At 40.7% G+C, this 22,497-nt stretch overlaps 1 protein-coding gene and 1 pseudogene across 1 annotated transcript; both read right to left on the bottom strand.

Annotated features, from left to right (window-relative positions):
• Nucleotides 1–504: 504 nt before the first annotated feature.
• Nucleotides 505–1,635, bottom strand: LOC102916202 (vomeronasal type-1 receptor 4-like; annotated as a pseudogene).
• A 19,542-nt stretch (nt 1,636–21,177) lies between these two features.
• LOC102915975 (vomeronasal type-1 receptor 4-like) lies at nt 21,178–22,101 on the bottom strand. The gene has a single exon (XM_006997581.2). It carries the CDS (start codon nt 22,099–22,101, stop codon nt 21,178–21,180), a length of 924 nt encoding a protein of 307 aa, XP_006997643.2.
• Between the last annotated feature and the right edge of the window lie 396 nt (nt 22,102–22,497).

The following is a 22,497-nucleotide window of genomic DNA, read 5'->3' as shown; positions in this document are numbered from 1 at the left end:
CTCACAACCATCTATAATGAGATCTGGTGCCCTCTGCTGGTGTGCAGGCACACATGCAGGTGGAACACTGTGTACATATAAATAAATAAATTTTGAAAAAGAATAAAAAGAATATATATACATAGGCTCCAATATGGATTGCATGTGACCTAAAACAATAAACCAACAGGAACACATTGATCTCCTAAGGCAATTGTGAATATTTATGAGATGACTGCAATTCTTTTTCTCTCACTTATATATTATCTTCTCCTTTAGGGTACATATAAGGAGTTGTGAGACTGGGTCTCATTATCACAAGTTGGACTGGATCTCACTCTACAGCCTGACATGCCATTGATTACACGGCAATCCTCCTGGCACAGTCTCTAGAGCGCTGGGATAAGATTAGCAAGTGAACATGTCTGTTTTATGAGGAAGAATTTGCAAACAACTTTTACTAAATAGAGTGTGTACTGCTGCTAGTAAAGCTGTCTTCTACGTTTGTCATGTTGACTGTGGTTTTCAGCAGTTGAAGAGCACAGAACAGGGATCCTTAGGATCCCTAAAGATCAACAGGAAAGGAGAAATAGTGGGGAAGCCTGCAGTCAAAGCTTCACTTACATGCCTCAACCAGAGACGAGAGTCCGTGAAAGAAACCTGAAACAAACTGCAAATACAGTCTAGAACATAAAAGCTTACAAAGGTGACCACCAGCATCAGGATGGTGTGGGCTGCTCTGGTCTCAGCATGGCCTCTAAGATCCTGATTGGAAGTGAGGATGTGCTGTGTTCGTTGGCGATGTCTGTAGAGGAGAAGCACCATGGAGACACTGGTCCAGGCCATGATGCTGATAAATGTGGCATCATGGGAAAAACGCAAGATGACCATGCCTACACTGAATCCAGATGTGGAGCAGACCCACTTTCTTATATTGTTATTGTCATTGCCTGTGCTCTGTGGACCACTGACTTTCATTGGAATGTAGATGCTATTTAAGACACTGAAGAACCAACAACTGTAACAAGAATAACTCGGGACATTAGGGGCTCTTCTTCAAAGCTTCAGCCTACCCCAATAACCAGGAGCAAGATTGAGAAACTGATGGATGCTCAAGACACAGGTGAAGCACATGTTTGTGCTTCGAGCCACCAGGCGAATGAAGTACTCAATTTTACATTGCAGGGTAGTTGGAGGACTCCTAGGAGCAAAACCATCACGTTGGTTGGAAATGCAGTAATGAGGAGAAGGAAGGCATTGTTCATAGCCAAGTTGGTGACAATAACCTGTGTGGACCTAAGTCGAGAGCCAGTAAACATGGAAGAGATATTATGGAAAAACAGAAGAATGCTGGCCAGAGTCCCAGTTCAAACCTAGAAAAGCAGGAACATCTGGAGAGCCAATTCCTCAGTGGTTTTGGAGCTTTACTCTGAGAAGTCATGGAGAGGTCTTCTGTGGAGACTGGAGTGATGACCAGGAGGGACACTTCTCTCTTCAAAACACTTCTCAATATCTGAGCATAATGAATGGTTTCAGTCATTACTTCTTCTATGAAGGGATACACGATTTATCACACTATAGGAGCTTGGCCTGGAGAACACTGCAAAGACAACTCAGACTACTATTTTGTTCTTCATGAACTTTTCCTCACCTCATGATGGAAGCGTATTAGTGACACAGCTGTATCTTTCTTGGTCAACATGAAGAACATTGTAACACAGTATGGCATAAACCAATATGAACACAGAACATTGGAACACACTTTTTTTATCTTTTAAATGCAACTTTTCCCTCAATGATAAAAAGTGTTAAGAAATACAAATTGGAAGTTGGAGAGATGGCTGTTCAGAAGACTCATGTTCAAATCCAGCACCTACATGGTTGGGTAACATCTGTAACATCTGTTCCCCAAGTTGAATGCCCTCTCATGGCTTTTGTGGCACTGCACAAATGTGGTGCCAGACATACAGGCAGTTAAAACACTATAAGCATAAAGTAAGATTGCTATATCTTAAAAATAATAAGAATACAAACTTATAATTCATAAAATCATGTAAGTAAAGTAAGTAGCAAAAAACCCATCAGCTTTTGAGTAAATTTTATACAGATCATCAATGTGACAGAATAGAAAAAAGGAACCAGGTTTCTGATCACAAATATGAACCTCAATTCATACATATATATCCTAATATACATAAACAACCGAAAAGGTTCCACAATGGAACTCCTTCAGCAGATAAATATCTCCTGAAAAGTGATTGTATACAAGACTAACTGAAAAAATCAGTAGCCAAACTATATACAAATGGCAAATGGGTTAAGAAAGAAATCAAGGAAACAACACCCTTCACAATAGCAACAAAGAATATAAAATATTTTGGTGTGACTTTAAGCAAGTGAAAGACCTGTATGAGTAGTACTTCAAGTGTTTGAAGAAAGATATTGGTGAAGATATCAGAAGATGGAAAGATCTCACATGCTCATGGATTGGTAGGGTTAACATAGTAAAAATGACCCTCCGACCAAAAGCAATATACAAATTCAATACAATCGCCATTAAAATCCCAACACATTCCATCACATATCCCAAAAAAACAATACTCAACTACATATGGAAAACCATAAAAATCCAGGATAGCTAAAAGTATCATGTACAATAAAACAATGTCCAGATGTATCACCATCCCAGATTTCAAGCTGTATTACTGAGCATTAGTAATAAAAAACACATGGTATTTGTAGAAAAACAGAAAGTTTGACCAATGGAATCGAGGACTCATATATAAATCCATATACCTATGGACACCTGATTTTGACACAGAGCCAAAATTATACAATGAAAAATAGAAAGCGTCTTCAACAAATGATGCTGATATAAGTGGATGTTGGCATGTAGAAGATTGCAAATAGATCCATATCTATAGCCACGTACAAAACTCAAGTCCAAGTAGATCAAGAACTTTAATATAAACCCAGCTATAGCGAAATTGAACAGCCGTGAACGAACTGGTCCAGGAGACCACTTCCTGAATAGAGCACCAATAGTGCAGGCTCTCAGGTCAACAATTAATAAATGGAGCATCATGAAACTGAAAAGCTCTGTAAGGTAAGGGCCACTGTCAATAGGACAAAACAGCATCCTACAGAATGGGAAAGATCTTCTCCAACACCACATCTCACAGAGGAATGATTTTCAAAATATGTAGAGAACTCTACATACACATATACATGGGAAAAATCCCCATGTACAGAAGCATTTAATTTATCCATAATTTTCTTTATCTTAACTATTTTAATGATGAAGTAGAAACTGGAGATATAATTGAGGCATCACAAGCTTCCTTCAGCCACACTTAAAATGTGTTAATACACCATCACAGTTACACCTTTTGCCCAGACAGATTCTTTTAAAACTCAAGTCTTTGAAGCATGCCTTTGAAAGCTTTTGTTCAGTCCACAACATATTTTGTATATTGTATTCCAGAGGAACAGACGGTCTCTACCCATCAGCTAAAAATCAGCCATTCCATATAGAGATGTCACATTAAATGTCATTTTCAACTAAGTGCTAATCTGTGAAACAGACATTTCCTTGGGATGAAGAAATCACTGACACCATTAGGTAAACAAGAGACAAAAAAGCAACCATTATGAGTTTCAGTAGGGAGAAGAGAACATTAAGAAGAAATCTACAGTTGCAGAATCCTACCTGTCCAGCCACAGCAAGGATGGAGATGCTCAAAAGGATCTTGGCCAGTTCCTAAATGCTTACTGAAGAAACACAGCTCTGACTTCTTCTGCATTTGAAGATCTTGTCTGTGTATCTATTTCCCAGAGACAGATCCAAAAATATTTACCTCTCCAATATTTTCCATGGAACATTGTGCAGATGACTGAATGAACACAAGGTACCAGTGCTCATAAAAGGACTGTTTATCTAGACTAACATCCCTTAGAGAGTGCATAAGTTTTCAGCTGTGATGTCAGAGACAGTGTTTGCATGGAGACTTTGCCATACCTCTAATGAAGGAAAAATATTGGTCCTGGGGGTGTATTACAATTTTTACTTTCGGCTTGTTAATGATAATGCTTATGACTTTGTTGGATGCTAAGGAATAGCTGCCAGAAGTCAGAGTAAGTTTTCCATGTTTCCTTTGGGAGCATCTAAGTTTTCAATTTGTGTTGTCATCATGCGTGGAGAGGTGCACTCTAGTGCAGACCAAGGGATTTGTTGAATATATTTCCAAGGGGGTTCATTCTACAGTACTATTTCACACTTGCAAAATCATACTGGCATGATGTCCTTCAGGAAGACCATCAGCATGTCATCAGGAGTCTGTTATTTTCCCATCTGTGGCCCAACCATTGTTGAAAAGATCCATGAACTTGAGGTAAGCCAGAGCAGAGATGAGTCACACAGTGGCAGACAGCCCCATGGTGGGGAGTGGGGCTTGAAGAAATACTCAAGAATAAAAACCATTATGGCCATCTGCCCGAGACCACAGCCACTTCCTGAGACTTAGAGACCGAACCCCAGCTCCCAGCCTGCCCCCTTCTTCCCTTCTGGTCCAGAGGTGAGTACCTGGGTCCAACCCGGACCCCATCCCTGGGCACCAGCCACTCCGGGAAGACCTGCCCAACTTGGCACCAGGTTCTGGCCACTGGGCAGCTCCCCTTCTAGCCCCACCGGGAGGGATCCCCTTTTCCAAGCCCCCCAGCAGACCCTGCAATCTCCGTGCCCTGCCCCCACGCCCATCTGTCTGAGACCACAGCCACTTCCTGAGACTTAGAGACCGGCCCCCAGCTCCCAGCCTGTCCCCGACTGCCATTCTGGACCAGAGCCTGCCCCGGACTTCCCTTCTGGACCAGAGAGTTGGACAAGAGAACTCCCTTTTGGTCAAGAGAGAGAGTCTTCCTGAATCTGTCAGCTCTTTGTGAAACAAGTACACTGATAAGACCAAGAAGGAACCATAAGGAGAAGGGCAGCCGTCAAGGCAGAAGTACATACAACAAAATGAAGAGCAATACAGCATCACCAGAACCTAGCCCGCCTCCAACATCTAGACCTGAACACCAAAAATTGGAAGAAGCAGAAGAAAGTAGCCTTATGAGTAACTTGATGAAGAAGGTAGAGGCTTGTGTAGAGGAAAAGACAAGAAAATTGGAAGAACGCTGTAAACAACTAGAGGAAAGGGCAAACAAATTAGAAGAAAACAATAAAGCCCTCCAAGAAAACAATAAAGCCCTCCAAGAAAACAATAAATTCCTGGAAGAAAACAATAAAGTCCTGCAAGAAAATAATAAAGCACTGAAAGAAAATCATGAAAAATTAATGAAACAAACAAAGGAAAAAGTCCAAGAACTGAAAAGGGAAATTGAAAAAATAAAGAAGACACAAACAGAGGGAATGCTGGAAATAGAAAACCTGAGTAAAATATCGGGAACTTCAGATGCAAGTATAACCAACAGAATGCAAGAGATGGAAGAGAGGATTTCTGGCATTGAAGACACAGTAGAAGAAATAGTTTCATCAGTCGAAGGAAACACTAAAGCCAACAAAGTCATGAACCAAAATGTCCAAGAAATTTGGGACACCATGAAAAGACCAAACCTACGAATTATAGGGATAGAAGAAGGTGAAGAATACCAACTCAAAGGCACAGAAAATATATTCAACAAAATTATACAAGAAAACTTTCCCAACTTAAAGAAGGAAATGCCTATGAAGATACAAGAAGCCTATAGAACACCAAACAGACTAGACCCCCAAAAAAGTCCCCTCGACACATAATAATTAAACAACTAAATGTACAGAATAAAGAAAGAATATTAAGAGCAGCCAAGGAAAAAGGCCAAGTGACCTAAAAAGGTAAACCCATCAGAATAACACCCGACTTCTCAATGGAGACTTTGAAAGCCAGAAGGACCTGGACAGATGTAATGCAGACACTAAGAGACCATGGATGTCAGCCCAGACTAATATACACAGCAAAACTTTCAATCATCATAGACGGAAGGAACAAGACATTCGAAGACAAAGCCAGTTTTAAACAATACCTATCCACAAACCCAGCCCTACAGAAAGCACTAGAAGGAAAATTCCAACCGAGGGAAGTCAGATACACACTTGAAAACACAGGCAATAGATAAAGCCACAACAGTAAACCCCAAAGAAGAGAAGTACACACACACTACCACCAAAAATAACAGGGATGAAGAATCACTGGTCATTAATATCCCTTAATATCAACGGACTTAATTCACCTATAAAAAGACATAGACTTACAGAATGGATACGAAAGCAGGACCCATCTTTCTGCTGCATACAAGAAACACATCTCAAATTCAAAGACAGACACTACCTAAGAATAAAAGGCTGGGAAAAGACTTTTCAATCAAATGGTCTTAAGAAACAAGCAGGGGTAGCCATCCTGATATACAACAAAATAGACTTCAAACTAAAATCAATCAAAAGAGATCAAGAAGGACAATAGATCCTCGTCACAGGAAAGATCGACCAAGATGAAGTTTCAATTCTGAACATGTATGCCCCAAACACAAGGGCACCCACATATGTAAAAGAAACATTACTAAAGCTTAAACCACATATAAACCCCCACACATTAATAGTGGGAGATCTCAACACCCCACTTTCACCACTGGACAGATCTCCCAAATCGAAACTTAACAGAGAAATAAAGGACTTAACTGATGTCATTACCCAATTGGACCTAATAGATATCTACAGAACATTCCATCCTAACAAGAAAGAATATACTTTCTTCTCAGCACCCCATGGAACTTTCTCTAAAATCGACCACATACTTGGCCACAAAGCAAATCTCAACAGATACAAAACAATCAGAATAACCTCCTGTGTTCTATCAGACCACCATGGTTTAAAGCTAGATTTCAACAACAACAAAAACTACAGAAAGCCTACAATCTCATGGAAACTGAATAATGCTCAACTGAATCACCAATGGGTTAAGGAAGAAATAAAGAAAGAAATTAAAGACTTCCTAGAGATCAATGAAAATGAAGACACCACATACCCAAACTTATGGGACACTATGAAAGCAGTGTTAAGAGGGAAATTCATAGCACTAAATGCCCACATAAAGAAGTTGGAGAAATCGCACACTAGTGAATTAACAGCACATCTGAAAGCTCTAGAACAAGAAGAAGCAAAGTCTCCCAGGAAGAATAGACGCCAGGAAATTATCAAAGTGAGAGGTGAAATTAATAAATTAGAAACTAAGAGAATAATACAAAAAATTAATGAAACAAAGAGTTGGTTCTTTGAGAGAATCAACAAGATAGACAAGCCCTTATCCAAACTAACCAAAAGACAGAGAGAGAGAATCCAAATCAACAAAATCAGAAATGAAAAGGGGGACATAACAACAGACATTGAGGAAATCCAGAGAATTATAAGGTCATATTTCAAAAACCTCTACTCCACAAAACTGGAAAACCTAAAAGAAATGGACATTTTTCTGGATAGATACCACATACCTAAGTTAAATCAAGACCAGATAAACTATTTAAATAGTCCAATAACCCCTAAGGAAATAGAAACAGTCATTAAAGGTCTCCCAACCAAAAAAAGCCCAGGACCAGATGGTTTCAGCGCAGAATTCTACCAGATCTTCAAAGAAGAGTTAATACCAATACTCTCTAAATTGTTCCACATAATAGAAACAGAAGGAACATTACCAAACTCCTTCTATGAGGCTACAATTACCCTGATTCCTAAACCAAACAAGGATGCAACAAAGAAAGAGAACTACAGACCGATCTCCCTCATGAACATGATGCAAAAATACTCAATAAAATACTGGCAAACAGACTCCAAGAACACATCAGAACAATTATCCACCATGATCAAGTAGGCTTCATCCCAGGGATGCAAGGGTGGTTCAACATACGAAAGTCCATCAATGTAATACACCATATAAACAAACTCAAAGAAAAAAAAACCATGATCATCTCACTAGATGCAGAAAAGGCATTTGACAAAATCCAACACCCCTTCATGATAAAAGTCTTGGAGCGATCAGGAATACAGGGAACATACCTAAACATAATAAAGGCAATATATAGCAAACCAACAGCCAACATCAAATTAAATGGAGAGAAACTCAAAGCAATTCCACTCAAATCAGGAACGAGACAAGGCTGTCCACTCTCCCCATACTTATTCAATATAGTACTTGAAGTTCTAGCCAGAGCAATAAGACAACATAAGGATATTAAGGTGATTCAAATTGGAAAGGAAGAAGTCAAGCTTTCCCTATTTGCAGACGACATGATAGTATACTTGAGTGACCCCAAAGATTCCACCCAGGAATTGATAAAGCTTATAAACACCTTCAGCAACATAGCAGGATACAAGATAAACTCAAAAAAATCAGTAGCCCTCCTATATACAATGGACAAAGAAGCTGAGAAGGCAATTAGAGATACATCACCCTTTACAATAGCCAAAAATGACATAAAATACCTTGGGGTAACACTAATCAAGCAAGTGAAGGACCTATATGACAAAAACTTTAAGTCCCTGAAAAAAAGAAATTGAAGAAGATCTCAGAAAATGGAAAGATCTCCCATGCTCATGGATAGGCAGGGTTAACATAGTAAAAATGGCAATCTTACCAAAAGCAATTTACAGATTCAATGCAATCCCCATCAAAATACCAACACAATTCTTCACAGACCTGGAAAGAACAATACTCAACTTCATATGGAAAAACAAAAAACCCAGGATAGCTAAAAGAAACCTGTACAATAAAACAACTTCTGGAGGCATCACAATCCCCGACTTCAAGCTCTACTATAGAGCTACAGTAATAAAAACAGCCTGGTATTGGCATAAAAACCGACATGTGGACCAATGGAATCGAATTGAAGACCCTGACATTAATCCACACACCTATGGACATGTAATTTTTGACAAAGAAGCCAAAAGTGTACAATGGAAAAAAGAAAGCATCTTCAACAAATGGTGCTGGCATAACTGGATATCAGCGTGTAGAAGGCTGCAAATAGATCCATATCTGTCACCGTGCACAAACCTTAAGTCCAAGTGGATCAAAGACCTCAACATAAATCCAGCTACTCTGAACCTGCTAGAAGAGAAAGTAGGAAATAGTCTTGAACGCCTTGGCATAGGAGATCACTTCCTAAATATAACACCAGTAGCGCAGACACTGAGACAAACAATCAATCAATGGGACCTCTTGAAACTGAGAAGCTTTTGTAGAGCAAAGGATACGGTCAACAAGGCAAAGCGACAGCCTACAGAATGGGAAAAGATCTTCACCAACCCCACAGGTGACAGAGGACTGATATCCAGAATATATAAGGAACTCAAGAAATTAGACATCAAAAAGACCAACAGTCCAATTGAGAAATGGGCTTTAGAACTAAACAGAGAATTCTCAACAGAGGAATCCCAAATGGCTGAAAGACATTTAAGGAATTGCTCAACTTCCCTAATCATCAGGGAAATGCAAGTCAAGACAACTCTGAGATACCACCTTATGCCTGTCAGAGTGGCTAAGATCAAAAACACTGAAGACACTTTATGCTGGAGAGGATGTGGAACTAGGGGAACTCTCCTCCACTGCTGGTGGGAATGCAAGCTTGTACAACCACTTTGGAAATCAATATGGTACTTTCTTAGAAAATTGGGAATCAATCTCCCCCAAGATCCAGCTATACCACTCCTGGGCATATACCCAAGAAATGCTCAATCATACCACAAGAGCACTTGCTCAGCTATGTTCATATCAGCATTGTTTGTAATAGCCAAAACCTGGAAACAACCTAGATGCCCTTCAACTGAAGAATGGATAAATAAATTGTGGCACATATACACAATGGAATACTACTCAGCAGAGAAAAACAATGACATCACACGGTTTGCAGGCAAATGGATGGATCTAGAAAAAATCATCCTGAGTGAGGTAACCCAGACTCAGAAAGACAAATATGGTATGTACTCACTCATAGGAAGATGCAAGATGTGGAACAAGGATGACTGGACTGCTACTCACATCACCAGTGAGGCTACCTGGAAAACGGGACCCCAAAAAAAGACACGGAGAAATGGACGAGATCTACATGAACAGCCTGGCCATGAGTGGGAACAATGAAGGGCGACAGTCGAGGGAAAGAGAGTGGGAGATCCTAACTGGATCAAGAAAAGAGAGGGAGAACAAGGAATAGGAGACCATGGTAAATGAAGACCACATGAGAAGGTGAGAAGGGGAGGAAGCAGAGAGCTAGGGAGGCCCACGGAGATCCACAAAGATACCCCCGCAAAAGACTGCTGGCAATGGTCGCGAGACGGCAGGAACTGACCTACTCTGGTGATGGGATGGCCAGACACCCAGATAGTTGTGCCATAAACCCCATCCAAGGACTGAGGAATCTGAATGCAGACATCCACGGCTGGGCCTCTGGTGGAGCACTGGGAGTCTAATTAGTGAGAAAGAAGAGGGTTTATATGAGTGAGAATTGTTGAAGCCAAGGTTGGATAAAGCACCGGGACAAATAACCAAATGAATGGAAGCACAGGATCTATGAACCAAAGGCTGAGGGGCCCCCAACTGGATCAGGCCCCCTGAACGGGTGAGACAGTCATTTGGCTTGATCTGTTTGGGAGGCAGCTGTGCATTGGTGCCAGGTCCTGGGCTCGTTGCATGAGTTGGCTGTTTGAATCCTGGGACTTATGCAGGGACACTTGGCTCGGTCTGGGAGGGGGGAATGGACCTGCCTGGACTGAGTCTACCAGGTCAACCCTGGTCCTCGGGGGAGACCTTGATCTGGAGGAGGTGGGAATGGGGGGTGGGCTGGGGGGAGGGGTGGGCGAGAGGGGGAGAACAGGGGAATCTGTGGCTATTATGTTGAACTGAATGGTGTTGTAAAATAATAATAATAAAAAAAAGAAAATAAAAATAAATATCTAACAAAAATTGAAAAAAAAAAACGTAGTCTATAAGGAAACAAAGGAAGCATGATTGTTTTATTTATTCAACCAGATATAGTCAGAAAGTTCAATAATACAATCTAGATTTTAACATAGGTCTAATATATATGTGAGTAATTTATATGTATATATATAAATAAATATATTATACAAGGAATATTAATTTACAATTTTAATACCTATAAAGGCTGAATTCATGGACTAGAGGGGTGACTCAGTATTATGCAGAAACCACTACGTTGAGTCTCCAGTACTACAAAAGAAGAAAAGTTGTTAAGGACTCAAAAAATCTTGTAGACAATTGCTGAAAGTTTTCTAAAGGACTCAGAACAGGTCTTGAGAAAGCAATGCACTTGTAACTTTTAGATTACAATTCAGACAAACAACAGTGATGATATAAATAATAAATACACTCTTTTTATAAAGAATATTTTTGATAAGTAAGAAAGCTTACAAATATTTTTATGAATAATCTAATCCATAGAAATTCAGAATTGAAAAGGAACCACCTTAAATTTTTGTGTGTGAATTCAGTTTCATCTTGGAATCAGTATCTCTGAGTGAAAATATAAAATCCAAATAATATGTACAGCTTGGGAGATCTTTTCATCTTCTGATACATTCTTAAATGTCTTAAAATTTTTATAATATAAGTCTTTTCCTTGCAAGGGTATAGTTATCTATCCATCTATCTCTTTATCTACCTCTATGTCGTCTATCTACATCTATATCTACCTATCATTGTGAAAGATACTGTTTTCCTATTTCTTTCTCAGTCTATAATTTGTATATGGGAATGCTACTGATCTTCCTTTGTTAATTTTGTGTCCTGCTACTTTGCTGAAAGTATTTATCATCTGTAGAACTTTCCTGGTGGGAGTTTTAGGGTTTTTATATACAAAATCAAATTAACTGTACATAAAGTTGTGTTTACTTCTTTCTTTCCTGTCCCCTTGATCACTTTCATTTATTTAACTGCTCATCTAAGATTTTAAGTACAATATTAAAGAGGTACAAAGAGAAAAAAAAACATTATGGCAATCATACTTAGAGAAAGAAATAAAGGAAATTCAGAGCAGCATGGCTGTGCTGAATAAGAGCCTGTGTGGGAATGTGGGAAGGAAAAGTACAGTATTTCATCAAGGTGAAAGTTTTTGACAAATCTCTTCTTCAGCATGGCTTATGGTGAGCCCACCTTCCTAGGAGTGGTCCTTCCTTCTCAGGACATAATCTTCTGGCTCGGCTTTTGCCCCGTGTATGCGAATGTTGAATCTCCAGTCAGGCCAAATATTCCACTGTCTTGGATAGAATGACTTTTCCTTTAATTATCTTCCATGTCATTCTAATATTATTTGTACAATGGTTATCCTTAGTCAATATTCCAGGAATTAGGAAAGGTATAACTAGAACAATGATACAAAGTAAAAGATGATGACATTTGTGAGGGTCCTCTCCCTCTAGGCCTGTTGGACCAGGAAGCAGGGAAAGAGGCAGATGGGGAGAGAAACTTTGGCAGCCCATGAGCATGAACAGAGACAGCTCTTTGAGAGACAGATGTTGGTGAATCAGCTCCATTTTATTCCAGAGTATAAGGAATGTAAAGGAAGGAGTAGCCTGGGTACAAGCCCTAATTTGCATTAAGTGGCACACTCCTATCACAAGGCTTAGTATGTGGCAGTAGGGTCCTATAGCAGAGCCCAAACCTAAGTCTTGTAGCAGGAATCTGTGCCGAGCGTCAATCTAAAGATGAATCAGGCATCTCACATCAGAGGCAGATTATAGATCAGGTCATTCCTGCAGGCACAAGGACATTCTCCAGATGAAGTTAGGTAGAGAGCAGAAAGTTCTGCATGAGGGAGAGAGCTCCATTTTGCCAAGTTTATGGAAAAAGCTGCTATACTTATGGCAGACTGGGACCTCGACCAGACAGCCACGGCTTCCAGCATCTCTCCCTTATTTTTTTAATGGAGAGGTGACATTGTAAACCTTGAGGAACCTTTCACCTGTGTCAGAAGGGTCTAGGGTCTGGTAGTGAATCACGAACTCATTGTTGGTAATTTTAGCAATAGTGGTGATCTGTCAGCAGAGGAAATGAGGAAGTGTAGGGGAAAGCATCCAAATAAAACAGAGCATAATCAAAGCTCTGAGAGAAGGAAGGAGCCAAGAAATGAGGGGGTATGGAACCAGCTACGTTGCTCTATGACAGGAATTTTTGAAGCAGGTCTAGTGGAGCAGTTTCAGGGTGGTAACATTAGATCTACATCTGATTTGTTTACATAGAAGCCACATTCTTCCCCCAATACCAGGCAAGTCTCCCCATATTGAGCAGTAATAGGGTCTAGTGTTCTTCTCTTATAGAGCACAACCCCGGCAGGACGGTTCATCTGTCTTTGGAGTGACTGGAGGCTCTCAGCTGTAGATGTCACTGTCTGATCAAGTCTATGTCTGAAGTCTCCTGCCAGAGGATTTGTCTGGATGATGGCAGTTGTTGTCGCCCCATAAGGTCCAAGGGAGATAACAAGTCCTCTTCCTACCAGTAAAGGAAGGAACATCTCTCATCTTTGGTTAACAGGAGTGTTGCTTCTTCCTCCTCATATAGATAGGCTTGTTAAATAACCACAACAGGGGTGAAAAACCCTGGCAGGGGGTGTCTATGGAGGTGGTTTTCTTTTCTTATACTAAAGGAGAAGGGGAAGAGTGATGCCCATCATCCTGGAAGGAGCGATGTTAATGAGACATTAGTCCTGGGATAAAGGAGAGTGTATTGGCCAGCACAGCTGTCAGCAGAGGTCATTGCTGGATGCACTAGAGAAGCAGTTAGAGGCATCGGGGTGGGTGGTGAAAGGGAGAAAGCTGACATCATATTGAACAGACTGTGACCGGGGTGGGCTGAGCATTTCTTCTTAGTTGTGTCTCCTGTTGAAGGTATTTCTGTGGGTTAATGTGGACTGGGAGACCCACACAGGCTGTCGAGAAACAGGAACATCAGCAGAGGGATGTGCAGCATAACTGGTGGGATGCAGTTTTCCCACGACTCCTGTTCTTTACCTTTCATTTCTGGGGTCATCATAGCAATGGTGAGATGGTTATTTAGATTTGAAACAGGACCAGCATCCTTGGTTGGGGTCATTCATGGATCCAATCTTATGGTGTTTTGTCCTCATAGGTTTCCTGAAGAGAAAAAAAAATCAGTGGTGAGTATTGAGTTGAGAATTAGTGTGTTGAGCAGTGGCAGGTCAGGCCTGTAGTAGAACAAAGACTGTCATTAAAATAGCAGAAAAGGAAGTCTTTGCCATGGTGGGGGGGCTTTATCTTACTATCTGCAAGATAAAGCTTACAAATGTGACCTCACTTCAGGATAGTTTCAGTGGGTGTGATTTGGTTCTCACTAGAGGTGTGAATGTGCCACACTCTATGGCCATTTCTGTGCAGGAGAAGAACCATGGGGAAACTGCTCTAGACTGATGCTGACAAACCATGGGAGTCAGACAAACCATGAATGACCACATCTCCACTGAAACTAGAGCGGAGCAGATACTTGCTTTGAGAGTCAGTGACATTGAGTTGGGCTGTGGATGGGTGAGATTGCTTGGAATGAAATATTATTTAAGACACTGAGGAGCCATTGAGTGTCACAGCAAAAACTCAGAACAACCTTGATGTTTAAAACCTGAGGACTTTGGTTGGACAATTTGAATTATATGGTTTAAGAGGAACTGACTCCTTCAGGTGTTTAATTGGGGCCACTAAACTAGTCTCTCTCTGTAGACCCTGTGGACCCACAGAAAACCCTCCAAACTGTGGCTCATCCTCCATCCACTAAAGACCGTGCCTACAAGGTATTTTTCATCAAGTTGTCCAGTGACCACTACACAGCTACCCATGCACATGTTTCTACACACACACACACACACACACACACACACACACACACACACACAGAGAGAGAGAGACAGAGAGAGAGAGAGACAGAGAGACAGAGAGACAGAGAGACAGAGAGACAGAGACTGAAAAACTCACATACATGTTTCTCAAATTCTAAAATGGTCTTATTAGATTACTGGATATTTTAAAATTGGATATCCGGATACCCAGAGCCAGATATTGGGGTAAATGCAGATGGATCAGAGGGACAAAGGAACAAGCCACTACCACATCTCACCTCAACAATTTCATGAATCCTCTGACTATCTCTGAGTCCTCAGCCAAAAGGGACTTTTCAGATGAAAAGACTTTAATTCCTATCTCCTCATGCCTTATATACCTTTCTCCACCCAGCCATATCATTTCCTTCCTAGTGCTGGGATTAAAGGCCTGTGACTCTCAAGTGCTGGGATTAAAGGTGTGTGCCATCACTGCCTGGCTTCTATGTTTAATCTAGTGGCTTGTTCTGTTCTCTGATCTTCAGGTGAATTTTACTAGGGAACACAATATATCACCACACATACACACACAGTCAATAAATAAAGTACTAAAGATTTGAAAAGCATGAGCAGTAGAGTGTCTGAAGATTATTTCTTTAGGTGGTAAGACTGGTTGATGATAATGAAGGAAAACTTAGACTGTAGGAAACAATCATCATAGCTGACAAAGATGGTGTCCATCAGGCATGTTTGTCTTCTAAAATCTCCAAGGAATATACAAATGATTATTTGAAAACAGTTTTCACAACAAGTGTGGGATGCTGGGAAATCTGAACCATAACTTCAATAGCAATTCCAAAGCAGGATGTGTTGTCAACAGTAATCTTGGGGGGGGGATTGAATCAGTTTGGTGATGTCTCCCTCACAAATCATGAGAGGACATGCAGCAGCAGAGAGTGGGAACCACAGATGAAGAGAGAGCAGCAAAAGAATCTGCAGGATGCTTTCAGTAATACTTCATTCTTAAAATTACATTTACTTATTTTATGTGTACATTTTGGTGGTTTCTTTAACATCACTAGTTTATAAAAGGGAATTGGAGGTTCCATTTGGAGTTCACAGTGTTGTGAGAAAAGATTTCAAAATACATCAAATAGAGGCTGAAGGATGAGTTGATTCAAGTTGAAAAGTAAAGTCACGCTGTAAATCTCAGAGGCTTCTCACAGGAGGGGAACAGACATGTCATGGAGAAGGTCATGAACTCCAGTTAAGCCAGCATGGAATTCAGCCACACAATGGAAGACAGCCACCTAGTGGGGGTTGAGGGGGTGGGAAAGACAATCTCAGGGCAAGATAGCTTAGAGCAGAGATAGAGAGAAAAGTGGTTCAGAAGAGCTTGGCTGTGCTCTTGTTAAAGCCTGTGCTAGGCAGGGTATCTGAGAAAGTAGAGGATTTCATCAGGGGGATAATTTTTCTAACTTTTCTTTAGTATGGCTTAAGGTGAGCCCAACATCGTAAGGTGGCCCTTCCTTCTTGAGTCAGAATACCTCAGGAAGGTGATGGGCCCATGTAACTTTAATGTTGAATTAGGCCAGAGATTCTATTTGCTAGCCTTGGCCAGCTGTACCCTTAATAGACTTCACTGTTACTAGAATATCTTCACCTCTGAAGGGGAAACCCAAAATCATTAAGGAAACAGAGGTCTCAGACATTTCTGGCATCTCTGATATCTGGAGAGGGTGACAGTGCTCAGAGGTCCACAGACACTCCTGGTTTTAGCCAAGAAACAAACTGGTCATTTTCCTTTGCCATCTCATTAGTCTAAACTGCAGTCAACATGTGTCCCCCTGTTCTCATCTTCCCCCTCTGAATAAGTGTTAATTGGTTCTCATTTGAGGTGTGAATTGCCACACTGTCTGGCAGTGTCTGTGCTGCAGAAGCACCATGGTGACACTGGTCTACCCCATGATGTTTACAAAGAGGAGTCATGGGCAAACCATGAAAGACCATGCCTACTCTGAAATTAACTCCCCAACTCCAATATCTTTTTTGGGAGAAGGATCCTACTGTTCTTCACAACTGATGTGGGACATTGGGTATGAGAGAAGTGGGACCCCTCAGAGAGATCGTCTATTAGATCACAAAAGGACACTGAAGTTCTATTTGTGTTACAGGCAGAGGAAGGGAAAAGATCCTTGACTGGACCCTGGGAGGAGGATGTGAGAGTGAAGAAAAAGCAGGAGTTATTGAAGTGCAGCATCCTAGGCAGGGAACTAGGAGAACCAACATCACAGTTTTTCAGCATCCTCATCGAAGCCTTTGTATTTGTGATGGGATCACAAGACCATCCATTACACTCCTCAGTCATTTTCCTTTCACCTCAGTGGCTGGACTCATCATCTGAGAATTGCTCAATTTCTTCATGTTGTAGAAAGATTAGGTTTAAATATTGGAGGTTGGAAGTAGATTGGCCCCTGTACACTCATATGTTTGAATTCTTATTCCCCAGTTAGTGGAACACTTTGAGTAGGTAGTAGAAGAGGTGTGGCCTCATTAGAAGAGGTGTGTCACTGTGTTGGGATTTGAGGACTCACTAGACTCACAACATTTGGAATGCAAAGCTCTACATGGGATGTCTCCATCAAATTCATCATCTTGGAACTCAGGGAACACTACAGAAGAGGAGGCAAAAGAGTGTAAGAGTCAGAGGGGATGGAGGACACCAGGAGATCAAGGCACACTGAATTAACTGAGCAAGGTGCATGTGAGCTCACAGAGACTGAAGCAGCAAGCACAGGGCCTACAGGAGTCTGAACCATGTCCTCTGCATGTACATTACTGCCTTTAGCTTAGTATTTCTGTGGGACTCCTGAATGTGGGAATGAGTGGGGCTCTGATTCCTGTGCCTGCTCTTGTGGGTCTTTTCTTTCTGTGGAGATGCCTTGTGCAGTCACAATATGATGATTTTTTATTTTCTCCTAGTATATTATGTTTTGTCACATTTGGTTGTTATCTCTAAGAATACCATTGTTTTCTTATGAGAGACAGAAAGAGTGCATCCAGGGGGTGGGGGTGGGGACTGGGTTAAAAAGAAGGATGGGAAAATATCATCACAATATAGTGTATGAGAACAGAATCTACTTTCAACCAAAGGAATCAAATGAAAACAATTATATTTTATTTTGTATATATGAGTGTTTACTTGGATATTTGTATGTGTACCACATGCATCCTGATACCCTGAGTGGCAAAAGAGGGTATTGAATCCCCTGAACCATAGACACTGTGAACTGATCCTGTGTCCTCTATAAGGAGAACGAGGTACTTTTAACCCTCAGTCACCTCCCCAAGGCTGGCATTAATAACCACCGGGTAATATTCAGACAGAGCTGGAAAATAAAACCTAGTAGAGCCCAATCCATTTACATGCATACCAAATGGACAAATATTTTATTCTATTAAGGCAGTACTTGAAAAACTTACCAAGGAAAGACCAATACTTGGAGAGAATCCCATTTTTATTCATTGTATTAAACTTTGACCTCACAAAAATAGGATCACAGATGAAATATTGACATCTCACAATTCACTTCCATTCATTACTTACTCAGACCTTCGTAACTTGGTCAGGCTTGCACACTGTCTTCCTGATGCTGGGAAATCATCAGCCATGTTAACCTTTATACACATATTTTTGCTACAAATATTTTCATTTTCACACCTTTTCAACAATATCTTTTCCTGTGTCCTGTTTCCTTTTTTTCTTTCATCATGTGATGAAACAGAGTGAAATAGTGAATTAAGTTAAAAGGAAAGTTGGCTCCAAACTTGATGTGTAACATCATAGCAATAAATTAATAACTCCAGTATACCCAGTGTTCAGATATGAAGCGTAGTATATTCCCCCTGAAAACACCATACACAACAAGTCACTGAACAATATTTTCTGCATTGTACAGTCCAGGAAATGTTCTCACATCTGCATGTTTGTGGTCTCATTTGAGAATAAATACCAGATGAATCAACGCAAAATATTAACCAACTGAAGTTGACCACATCTAACAGAAAAACAAGGAAAAGCCCTGATAGTCATCTTGAGGCAATAGCTGAATAGTTTTAAATAGATGTCCCCCTTTATCCTGTAGGTGGATGAGCAGAACATTACTGTTTCTATTGTAAACATCATTATATCTAGAGATAGATAATAGTCCCCACTCCTTGAAACAGTTTTCCCCGCAGTTGTTATGAAGGACAGGATGTCTTTCCCCTTGGCCTGTTTTGCTGTTCACATTAGTGCTTGTCACAGAGTCAGAGCCCATCCTGACTCAGGGAAGGAATGTTAGAGGATTGTTGAAACCAAGTGTTTGTGCTTCAACTGAGTAGACCCAAACCCATCTCCTGAGCCTGCTTCTCAGTGAGCTCACAGAGCACCTGGCAGTGCACACACAAAAGACTTTAGATCCTCTGTATAGTTGAAGGCTGCAAATGATGACTCTTTGTAGATGACCAGTGATTCTAGAGGGAACCAGCTGTGTGTGCTGTACCTGTGTATTATTCTGGACAGAAGTTTTACATGCTGAGAATGACAGGATGGACTCCTGCACACCTGAGAATAGCTAATTTCCTCATGCTTCATCAAAAGTAAGTTTACACACACACACACACACACACACACACACACACACACACACACACACACACCCGTATATATTATCACTATGTAGCCAACAAATGAATTAACACACTGCAGTGCATATTACCTTCACATTTGGACTTTGGTATGGAGATGTGCTCTTCCTTGTCTGCTCATGGTTGTTGCTGCTACTGAGAGAATCCTACTGCAGTGTATGACATACTTGAGGTGAGATAGATTTATCGAATCATCTTATATATTCTGTGAAGTGCTCCATAGTTACCCTAAACAGAAGATGAGTATTTTGTGGCCCAACCTTTATTCCTAAACAAATACCCACCATTATTAAAAACCAAAATATTAAAAATTATAAACTGGGCCCATATCAGGCAACAGAGTATACTACCAGGAGAAAGGCAAAATAAACAAGAAAAAAAACAAATGAGTCTATTAGGAAACTAGGAGTTTTTTTTTTAATTTCAATAATGGTAAGGAAAATATCATGGGATGAATCCCAGAAATGAAGTTTCTGCTACTTTATAGATATTTGTCCATCCAGCAAAATATGTTTAGGGAGAGACAAAGAATGTTTATCTGGATATGTGAGTAGCAATCTATCATTGCACAATATATTCCCTATTCAACGTGCCAGCATTTAAGATAAACATAAGTGCAAAGAGACACAAAAAAGGAGCAGGACATATTAACTTTGTTTGGGGGACTTATGTGGGTCTAGACTCTAGGACAAGGACACATCTCCATTTTCAACTGTAAAATTCATGTCTGCCAATTAAAAATTATATGCCAATACATATAGGTTATTAGTCTCATTGATATGAGGTAACATTTCCATAAACTGTTCAAACAACAAATATAAACATGATTGGACATATGACTGGTAAAGAAAAACGAACAAGAATATGAATATAGAGCCTGGAGAAATGGCTTAGCGGTTAAGAGCACTGACTGCTCTTCCAGAGGTCCTGAGTTCAATTCCCAGCAACCACAGGGTGGCTCACAATTGTCTATAATGATATCTGGTGCCCTCTTCTGGTGTGCAGGCATGCATGTAGGTGGAACACTGTGCATATAATAAAGAAATATTTTAAAAGGAAAAAAGTTATGGATATATAGACTGCAGTATGGGTAACACGTGATCTAATACAGTATATGAACATATTGACTTCCAAAGGCTGTTTGAATATTTATATGATGATGGAAATTCTTTTTCATTTTACTTTCTCCCATTTATTTATGATCTTCTTTCTTTTTTATTATTATTACTATTTTTTTTTTGTTTTTTCGAGACAGGTTTTCTCTGAGTAGCTTTGAGCCTTTTCCTGGAACTCACTCTGTAGCCCAGGCTGGCCTCGAACTCACAGAGATCCGCCTGCCTCTGCCTCCCGAGTGCTGGGATTAAAGGCGTGAGCCACCACTACCTGGCTATGATCTTCTTTCTTAGGATGGACAAAGGGAGATGTGAGACTTGGTCTCCTTATCACCAGTTGGCCTGGATCTCACTCTGCAGGCTGACATGCCATTGGTTACATTGCAATCCTCCTGACTCAGTCTCCCCAGTGCTGGGATAAGTTCAGTGAGTGAACATGTCTGCTTCATGAGGAAGGATTTTCAAACAACTTTTACTTAATAGAATGTGTATGGCTGCTAGTAAAGCTGTCTTCTGTTTGTCATGTTGACTGTGGATTTCAGCAGTTGAAGAGCACAGAACAGGGACCCTTAGGATCCCTAAAGATCAACAGGAAGGGAGAAATAGTGGGGAAGCCTGCAGTCAAAGCTTCATCTACATGCCTCAACCACAAACGATAGTCTATTAAAAAAGTGTGAAAGATTACACAAATAAAATTTAGGAGGTACAGGGCAACAAATGTGACCACCAGCATGAGGACAGTTTGGGCTGCTCTGGTCTCCTCATGGCCTCGGTGATTCTGATTGGAAGTGATGATGTGCTGTGTTCGATGGTGATGCCTGTGGAGGAGAAGCACAATGGAGACACTGGTCCAGATCATGATGCTGATGAATGTGGCATCATGGGCAAAACGCAAGATGGCCATGCCTACAGTGAATCCAGATGTGGAGCAGACCCACTTGCTGTTTTTGTTAGTGTCATTGCCTGTGCTCTGTGGACCGATGACTTTCATTGGAATATAGACATTACTTAAGATACTGAACAACCAACAACTGTAACAAGAATAACTCTGGACATTAGGAGCTCTTCCTCGAGGCATCAGCCTACCCCAATGACCAGGAACAAGAGTGACAAACTGATGGATGCTCAGGACAGAGGTGGAGCACATGCTTGTGCTTCGAGCCACCAGGCGAATGAAGAACTCAGTTTTGCATTTCAGGTAAGTTGGAGGACTCCTTGGAGCAAAAACCATCATCTTGTTAGGAAATGCAGTGATGAGGAGAAGGAAGGCATTGGCCACAGCCAAGTTGGTGACAATGACCTGTGTGGGCCTCAGTTGAGAACCAGTAAATTTGGGAGAGAAATTGTGGAAAAACAGAAGAACGTTGGCCAGAGTCCCAATTCCAACCTCGGGAAGCAGGAGCACCTGGAGAGCCAGTTCCTCAGTGGTTTTTAGAGCTTTACTCTGAGAGGACATGGACATGACTTTTGTGCAGACTGTAGTGATGACCAGGAGGAACACTGCTCTCTTCAAGACATTTCTCAAAGTTTGAGCATAATGAATGATTTGAGTCTTTACTTCTTCTATGAAAGGAGACACTACTGTATCACAGTACAGGAGCTTGTCCTGGAGAACACTGCATAGACAACTCAGACTATTACTTTGTACTTCATGTACTTTTCCTCACCTCATGATACAAGTGTATTAGTGATACAGCTGTATCTTTCTTGGTCAACATCACACCCATTGTAACACATTATGACATAAAAACACATGAAAACTGAACAGTGGAACACATTTTTTTATCTTTCAAATTCAACATCTTCCCTCAATGATAAAAAGTGTTAAGAAATACAAATTGGAGGTTGGAGAGATGGC

This window comes from Peromyscus maniculatus, chromosome 1, assembly GCF_049852395.1.
Source record: "Peromyscus maniculatus bairdii isolate BWxNUB_F1_BW_parent chromosome 1, HU_Pman_BW_mat_3.1, whole genome shotgun sequence".
NCBI lineage: Eukaryota > Metazoa > Chordata > Mammalia > Rodentia > Cricetidae > Peromyscus > Peromyscus maniculatus.
Note: the sequence above shows the minus strand (reverse complement) of the source record. Positions and strands in the feature narration are given on the sequence as shown.

Excerpts from the sequence above, each read along its gene's own strand:
- LOC102915975 (XM_006997581.2), bottom strand. The coding sequence starts at position 22,101 with ATGTCCATGTCCTCTCAGAGTAAAGCTCTAAAAACCACTGAGGAACTG.